Source organism: Austrofundulus limnaeus, unplaced genomic scaffold, assembly GCF_001266775.1.
Source record: "Austrofundulus limnaeus strain Quisiro unplaced genomic scaffold, Austrofundulus_limnaeus-1.0 Scaffold399, whole genome shotgun sequence".
Lineage (NCBI taxonomy): Eukaryota > Metazoa > Chordata > Actinopteri > Cyprinodontiformes > Rivulidae > Austrofundulus > Austrofundulus limnaeus.
Window position 1 is genome coordinate 285,568 of NW_013952801.1, and position 9,501 is coordinate 295,068.

At 36.1% G+C, this 9,501-nt stretch overlaps 1 protein-coding gene across 1 annotated transcript in view; it reads right to left on the reverse strand.

The window, feature by feature from the left end:
- Nucleotides 1-201: 201 nt before the first annotated feature.
- rims4 (regulating synaptic membrane exocytosis 4) overlaps nt 202-9,501 on the reverse strand; it is a 44,259-nt gene continuing 34,959 nt past the window's right edge. Inside the window, exons 4-6 of the mRNA XM_014023962.1 lie at nt 9,307-9,408; nt 8,217-8,356; nt 202-3,596 (exon numbers count right to left, since the gene is read on the reverse strand). Of these exons, the coding sequence (XP_013879416.1) occupies nt 3,378-3,596; nt 8,217-8,356; nt 9,307-9,408 (461 nt within the window). The 3' untranslated portion in view covers nt 202-3,377. The remainder of the gene's footprint in view (nt 3,597-8,216; nt 8,357-9,306; nt 9,409-9,501) is intronic.

Sequence of the window (9,501 nt, forward strand, 5' to 3'; positions counted from 1 at the left end):
TCAGAATTTTGACTTTTCTCAGAATTCTGCAAAAAATACTTTATTCTCAGAATTCTGAGGAAAAAAGTCAGTGTACTTAAATTAAAGTCAAAATTCTGACTTTTTCCTAATTCTGAAAAAAAAAAAGTCAGAATTCTGACTTGGATTTCAAAATTAGGAACAAGCCAGAATTCTGACATTTTTTCTTCAAATTCTGAGAAAAAAGTCAGAATTTGAAGAAAAAAGTCTAAATTTAGACTGTGATCTCAGAATTCAGAGAAAAAAGTCTGAATTCTGCCTTTTTTCTCAGAATTATGAGCTCAAAATTCTGACTTTAATCTCAGAATTCTGACTTTTTCCTAATTCTGAGGGGAAAAAAACTCAGAATTCGGACTTTGATCTCAGAATTTGGAGAAAAAAGTCAAAATTATTGTATTTTTTTAGTGGCCATATCTCTCTTATTTTTAGTTTTTGATGTTTTTATTCCACTGTAAATAAAATCTGATTTTCTGAGATTTACATATCACTGCATTCAGTTTCTGTTTTTATTTTAATGTCCCAACGTCTTTAGAAATAATAGTTTCTAACAACACTTGTGAAAAATCCTCATCCTGTGCAGCTTTCAGCTCATGCTTAATTTTAAGATGTGTGCTAATTATTGAATCAGTCATGCAGATGCTACCAGCTAACGCTACGATCTTACGACAACTAGCAAGAATATAACTTCCTTCTGCTCGAGTTAATAAGAATGAACTTACAGATTTACTTTGGCTCACTCCAAAAGACACAAACAATGGTCATATTTACATATAAAAGACTGTGAATTCTAAAGTGCCTGAATAAAAGACATTTGCTCATCAATAAAATGTCTCTACAGTGTACACGTTTTGTTCCCTTTAAATTCATCCTATTTCTGTCCTTTATTTATTTATTTATTTATTTATTTTGAAGTCCTGACGTCAGCAGACTCATCCTTTGTTTGCTTGATCCAAAATGCATTTCATGCTCTTTTCTCTCTCTCTGCTCCTCCCTCCAGTTTGAGTTGGAGCAGAAACACCAGGTGGCTTTGCATTCAGAGGATCAGGGCTTTAATTTGGAATAAAGGGGACGCTTTTCTGCATGGCCTGAACACTGCTGTTAGATGTTGTGAGTGGTGGTTTTCTGCTCCTCCCTCACGATGACACATGCCATGAGATAATTGAGGAAGAGGAAGGAGAAGACACTTGCTGGTAGAAATTGGCAGAGTAGAAACTGTTATTAGACAACTGGTGGCCGAAGCATAAAAACAGAGATGGAGGGAATATTAGAAACCTACATCTAAAATATCAGCTAAACACGTTCCTGACTAGGATTAAAGCAGCAAACTGTCAGATCTGCATGACAAGCAAAGCTTCAATCCTCGTTTTCTGTCTCTGTAGGTGATAAAATTCATTTATAGCAACAAGTGCTGCACTTTGCACGAGGACCGTGATTGTGAAAACACAACAGAAGTGATCGGAGACAAAACCAGACCCCCCTTTTTACACCTGGCTGTTTCACATTTTCTATCCTGCCAGGGTTTAGCAAGATTTAAACGTGCTAATCTCATGCATTTACCATTAGTCGCTTCAAATTCCAATGTAATAAAACATTTTGCATGCATAAAGTCAAATTTAGTTCAGCGGTTTTAAATTATTAGGCAAGAAGGATTTTATGGACATGTTTAGTTTTTTTTTTTACATTTTTCACACACAGGAAGAAAACTCTTCAGGTGATTGGATTTAAATATTTCGGTTGCAGTTGCACCTGGATCATAAGTGAGAACTCTCTAATAAGAATCAAAAGTGCCATTAATTAAAATAATAGTTTTGGTTGTTTTATATGGACGTACATAGGTATCAAAACTATAGAGGTACCTATGTACTTCCACAGTTTTGATACATATGTACATCCACAGTTTTGATACACATGTACCTCCATAGTTCCGATACATATGTACCTCCATAGTTTTGATACATATGTACCTCCATAGTTTTGATACATATGTATCTCCATAGTTTTGATACATATGTACCTCCATAGTTTCGATACGTACCTCCATAGTTTTGATACATATGTATCTCCATAGTTTCGATACATATGTACCTCCATAGTTTTGATACATATGTACCTCTGTAGTTTTGATACATATGTATCTCCATAGTTTTGATACATATGTACCTCCGTAGTTTTGATACATATGTACCTCCATAGTATTGATACATATGTATCTCCATAGTTTCGATACATACTGTATGTACCTCCATAGTTTGGATACATATGTACCTCCATAGTTTTGATACATATGTACCTCCATATTTTGATACATATGTACCTCCAGTTTTGATACATATGTACCTCCATAGTTTTGATACATATGTACCTCCATAGTTTTGATACATATGTACCTCCATAGTTTTATAACCTGCAAGAATCATCCCATAAAATAACAGGTTAATAATGTCTCCAAACATTGGGTCATAATGACACAAGTATAATCCACTTATTTCTTTCTAACACTGTGCATGAACGTAATCAACAGCAGAAACCTTTGGTTCTGTAGTCGGGATAAAGATCTGGATCTTTTCCAGAAGTGAAAAGTGGCTTCAGAGCATGTCTGCTGCACTTACATTAACATATTTAACCCAGACAGTTAAATAACGAGGAGCTGAATATCAAACACAAACAAAATAAAAACAACAAGTTTGACTATTTAAAACTAAAACGTCTTATGTTACAGCATGTTCTTTAGTCCTGCTCACGGATCCATTCAAACAGGGAGACTTGGTTCTTCATTGTAACTTTACCTCCAGTCGGCTGAATAAACACGACCGTCCAGAAAGACAACAAGCAGTCCTGGGAATGAAAACTGAATGTAGGACGTGATGAAGGCGTGAAGAAGAAGCAAAGCTGAGCCTGCTGTGTTCTCCGGTCCCAAAAGGACGGGATCGATGTTGGCAACGGAGCGCTGCTTTGAAGTATCCTCATTATGAAGGGTTTTACTTTGTTTTTGTTTTTTTTTTTCATCAAAGACATCTGAAGACAGCAAAAGTTTCCCTTTGAGACCCGAGGATGGTCCGTTACAACAACAAAAGAAACTCGCTTCCTGCTCTGACCAGGAAACGACTCAATTTCAAAAAATTATCATACATTACAAATGACTGCAGGTTAGCCTGCTAGTTAGCTGAGTCATTTTCCAGGCAGCCATTATCCCCAATATGGTTCAATCTGTGAAATCTTCTTCAGAGAAACAACTGATGCCCACCTTCAACAAGAACGCTCGGCTGAACCATCCGCAGTGCATCAGTTTATAAAAACGTTTTAGCTAAATTAGCTTAGCATCTGAGTGACAGCATCAAAACGACAATTCTGTCCAAATATTAGGATCTGTCACAGCACGGCCCGATGGTGCTCTCCAGAGACATCTGAGACGAGTGACGGATGAGTGGTGCCATGGTGGGGTCCACCATCGAGGAGGTAGGGAACAGCTTGTACCAGCCAATCACCATCGCGCTGAGGTCCAGCTCCTCCAACAGGATCCGGGCCACGCCCATGAAGCATTTACGGTCCATTCGTCCGTAGTTCCCCCAAACAATCACCTGGAAAACAGCTTTGTTTTAGAAAGTGTCGACACAAATCACGCCCACCAAGAAATTAGTATTAATGTAGATTTTACACTGAAAATCTGCTTATTTCACAATAAAAGTCACTTTTTTCCACAAAAACATGTTCTCTAGCTGCGTTTCCATTGCAAATGTGCGCACAACTTTGTTGATATTCTGTTAATGTCAAAAAACACAGTTTCGCGACAGCAGTGTTTCCATTAAGTAAGAAATGTTATTAAAGTCACGTGAATACGTTTGTTCTCGTGATAAGTCATTACAAACATGGCGGCGATGGATGTAAACACATAGCATGTTGCTACCACGACACTAGCGCTCATCATCAGAGGAGACGTCGGCGTCTTTTATCGAGGCTTTCCAGAGACAAGTCCCTACTTGGGAGCGGCTACGTATGCTGTGTTTTTGGGAAATTGTAGTCGGTGAGTTTACTATTTTATACTACTTCTGTGATATTACTACTACTTCTACTTCCTGTTGTCTTCTTCTTTCTTTTTCACCAGTAGAAACAGCCGGTTGTTGATCACGTGACTCCTGTGATGCGAAAAAAGTGTTTCCATTGCAGTTTTGCAAAAAACACCAATTTCGATACGGCCGAAAAACCACCTCATCCTAGTGCAAAAACATTTTGTTGAAAAACTTAATTTTTTTTAATTGACGTGTTTCCATTGAGCAAATTTATTTTCGAAATTCTAATTTGCGCATTTTCATGGTCAATGGAAACACAGCTACTGTTACCTGATGTGTTTTCCCCTGTGGTAGTGAACAGCTTAATGCGTCAGACTGAATGAAGACATTTCTGTGTGTTTGTTTTTATAAAAGTGAGAGATTTGCATGTTTATTTCTGTCCCCTGACATCCTGATGAAATCAGGACCGGACTCAGACAGCCTTCACATCTCGTCAGGCGGTGGACAAATGAATCAATATCCCTCGGCGCACGTGTCGTCTCAGGCGTGTCTCTGTGCGCCAGAATATCAAGTGTTTACAGAAAGAATCAGCATCTAAATCTGATTCTTAAAGAGTGCCCAGAATCATTTCTTCAAACATAATCCTGACCGCAGATATTACAAATTAGAAAAAAAGCAGTAGTTAAGAGAAATAATTAAAAACAAAAATACAAGAATATTTGCTTCCAGACCCAGAACTTTGGTTTTTAAGCATCAAAGCTGGACTTTTGTGATGTGAAAGGTGGTGTTTTCAGTTACATCACACCAGTGGCTACGAGTCTTATGTGAGCTTCAACAAATAAAGAAAGAAAAATGAAAATAAACATCTTTAGCGTTAATAAAACACAAAGTTTGCTTGTCAAAATGAACAAATGATTTGGTTATGGAAGCAGTTAAAGGAAAGGTTTTGAACAGATTTTCAGCGTCATCTTAAGCGGCTTCGTGATTTGCTAAATTGGGAAATGACAAATTGCGGAGTGCTGCTGATTTCAGCGGTTTTCATTATCCGGTGTGAATGAATTTGATGAAACTCGGAGGACAGCGCCGCAGACAGCAGATAATTAAGAGGGAGGCGTTTAGTGGCTAATTACACAGGAGCAGCAAAGCAGCTGGAGGCAGAGCTGCGGGCCTTTAACACGTCACTGTTTCCGTCAGCCTGACGCGCAGACAAACAGGTCACGCACTTTAACCACAACACTCAAATTTCAGGTCTTCACAAAGCTCCTGACGACACCATGGAATGTGACAGGAAGTGAACTGTGACAGGAAATATAAAAGTGAAATCTACGTGGAAAAAGGAGTAAAAAGAACATGAAAGCAGAAGGTGCGTAAACGAACACGGGAGGAAAGGCTCAGTTAATCCGTCTCTGAATGAGTCTTTTGTCACATTTTTTTATTGCAGAAGCTGCTGAAGCTGGAAGAAATAAAAATAATAAAATCTATTCATGCAGTCTGTAGCTCAACGGGTCAGATTCTTTTTGTAAATGTGAAACTCTGGTTTTCAGTTTCCCCCTCTCTGTTCTCAGAACCACCAGAACCGGCACCATATTTCCTGTTTTATGTCCTCTGGGTTAGGGATGTAGTGGAAGCTTTTATATTTTATGGAGACACTTTGAGGACTGCGATGCTGAGTCTGAGGGACTGGAGCACTGTGATTTTTATAAATGCTGCTGGCAGCTATCACAATCTGGCTGGAATTTTTTATTTTATTTTTTACCCCCTGGCCAAATCTTTATCACAGCTTCATTACAAAAATAAATATAAAATATAAGTTTTGGAAAAAAATCTAGAAATAAGTACGCAGTGATTCAGAAACCTAATAAATTTTAGAGAGTAAAACAGGATTGTACGGAAGCCCAAAGCGGATGTTTTCCGCAGATAATTTTTTTCATGGTTTTCTCGAGATAATGACGTATTATGTTGTTATCTCGAGAAATTACTCATCGTTATTTCGTGATAACGACATAAATAGCTCGTTATTTTGAGAAAATGCTCCTTGTTGTTTTGTGATAATAGATTAACTTCAAAAAGAAAAATAAGTAGGTCCTCTGGACAACTTCTTCTCCATCCAGACGACCTATTTATTTTTTCTACCTGGATTACTGAGATGCATCAGGACATATTAACTTATTAGCTAAAGAAAACGCTCATCGTTACTTCGTGATAATGACATATTAACTCGCTATCTCAAGAATACACTTATCATTATTTGGTGATAACAACATATTAACTCGTTAACTTGAGAAAAAACTTATTTCTTGTTAATGACATATTTAACTCATTATCTTAAGAAAAAGCTCATTATTTTGTGTTAACAAATTAACTTGTTAACTCAAGAATATGCTTATCATTATTTGGTCATATCAACATATTAACTTGTTAACTCGAGAAAAAACTTGTTACTTCATGATAACGACAAATTTAACTCATTATCTTAAGAAAACACTCGTTATTTTATGTTAAGATATTAACTCGTTATCTCAAGAATATGCTTATCATTATTTGGTGATAAAAACATATTAACATGTTAACTTGATAATTTTTTTACTTTGTAATAACGACATATTTAACTCTTCTTAAGAAAACACTCGTTATTTTGTGTTAACTTGTTTTCTCGAGATAACGTGTTGTTATCATAAAATCAAGTTATCTCTTTATTTTGTGATAGCAACATATTAACGTTATCGAGAAAATGCTCATTGTTATTTTGTGATAACGACATATTAACTTCAAAAAGAAAAAATAAGTAGGTCCTCTGGACGAGTTCTTCTCCATCCAGGCGACCTACTTATTTTTTATCCTTAGTTTACTGAGATGCATCAGGACATATTAACTTATTAGCTAAAGAAAACGCTCATCGTTACTTCGTGATAATGACATATTGACTCGTTATCTCAAGGATACGCTTATCATTATTTGGTGATAACATATTAACTCATTAACTTGAGAAAAAACGTAATTCATGTTAACAACATATTTAACTCATTATCTTAAGAAAATGCTCATTATTTTGTGTTGACAAATTAACTCGTTATCTCAAAAATACGCTTATCATTATTTGGTCATATCAACATATTAACTTGTTAACTCGAGAAAAAAATTGTTACTTCTTGATAACAACATAGTTAACTCATTATCTTCAGAAAACTTTCGTAATTTTGTGTTGACAAATTAACTTGTTATCTCAAAAATATGCTTATCATTATTTGGTAATAACATATGAACTCGTTAACTTGAGAAAAATTTATTACATTGTAATAACGACACATTTAACTCATCTTACAAAAATACTCGTTATTTTGTGTTAACATTTTAACTCGTTTTCTCGAGATAATGTGTTGTTATCATAAAATAATGTTATCTCATTGTTTCGTGATAACAACATACAGTATTAACTTATCTCGAGAAAACGCTCGTCATAACTTCATGTTAACAACATATTTAACTCATTATCTTAAGAAAACACTCATTATTTTATGTTAATAAATTAACTCATTATCTCAAGAAAATGTTTATAATTATTTGGTCATATCAACATATTAACTCGTTAACTCAAGGATATGTTTAGCATTATTTGGTGATGACAACATATTAACTTGTTAACTCGAGAAAAATATTGTTACTTCATGATAACGACATATTTAACTCATTATCTTAAGAAAACACTCGTTATTTTATGTTAAGATATTAACTCGTTATCTCAAGAATATGCTTATCATTATTTGGTCATATCAACATATTAACTTGTTAACTCGAGAAAAAACTTGTTACTTTGTAATAACAACATATTTACCTCATCTTAAGAAAACACTCGTTATTTTGTGTTAACATGTTAACTGGTTTTCTCGAGATAACGTGTTATCATGAAATAATGTTATCTCATTATTTCGTGATAACAACATATTAACTTGTTATCTAGAGAAAACACTCGTCGTAACTTCATGATAACCACATATTTAACTCGTTATCTGGTGAAAACACTCACTGTTACTTTGACATAATGTGTTAATGAGAAAACCATGGAAAAATATTATCTGCGTAAAATGTCTGGTCTCGGCTTCTGTAGGATTGTGTGACGTGGAGCTTTGTGCAAACATATCATGACTTCAACTCAAGGTTTTTTTAGGTTTATGCCACATAGCTGTGTCTTACCTGCACTACTTTCCCCTGTGGGCTTTCTGAGAAGACCAGAACCTGGTTGTAGAGAGGATCTAGAGACTTCCGGACCGACTTGGTCTTCTTCTTGGACACACAGACTCCGTTCTCCAGGAGGTAAACTTTGATGTATGCAGCTGGAACAAGAAAGTTCAAAGGGACTCAGAGAAAACCCACACATGCACGGAGAGCATTCTGCACAGTTCTGTCAGCTTTTCATTGCATTAAAGTTTGCCTCTTTCCTCATCTTCAAGACAGATACAATAAAATAAAATTTCTGAGCAAAATTAGCCTATTTCTGTCCTTTTGAATTCCATTTGTCTAAAGTGGAATGAAATAAAGAATAAAATATTTAGGAGAATGCTTTATAAAAGCAGCAGAGATTATTTGATTGGCTTTGTGTTTTTCACAGATCTGTATCAGTTCAGACAAATCAACTGTCAGCCTGAAATGTTTCTTCACACCTCAACAGCTGGAACAAATAAAACACAAAGCAATCAGGAGCATGCTGAACATCTGTCTGTTCCTGTTTTCTGCACTTAGACAACATGTTTCCAGACATTATTGCACCCTGAATCCAACACCACATATTGTTTCAGTCAGTTTTTTGGATTAGGGATTAAAGATTAGATTTCTGCACATGGAAATATGAAACAGGAAGAGGCTTTCCTTTTGTTCTTACAGGATTTATGGAGTTTATTTTCTGTCAATCTGTTGTTAATCCCGTTTTATTCTTCCATCCACTGTAACCTGCACTTGACTTTTACTAGAGTTTTCACACACTGCATGTTGCTCCTGCTCTTTAAATAGAAACTAAAAGAAATGAATGCAGCATAAAGCAGGTGATGCACTTATTATTTAGTACTTTACCTGCTTCTGTTCTTTCTGCCAACTCCATATAAGCAGTGAGGAATGCTTTGGGCCTTCTGGCTCGCCTGCAGGCTGCTGTGTGTGCAGCTCAGGCTCTTTTCTCTCTTCTAACTTATTTGTGAGCTACAGAAACGTTCTTGTCTTATGGAAACAAATTAAAACCCTGGAGAATAATGGTTTTATTTTTAACACAATATTTAGATTTAAATAAGCTTACCTGGGGGTGCCTTTGAACCTGGTTTCATTGTGAGTCCTCTAGCCTGGACCACCTCCACCTCCAGACCCCCGTTCCTCTCCATCAGACCAATTTCTACATCACCTGGATGGATGGATGGATGGATGGATGGATGGATGGATGGATGGATGGATGGATGGATGGATGGATGGATGGATGGATGGATGGATGGATGGA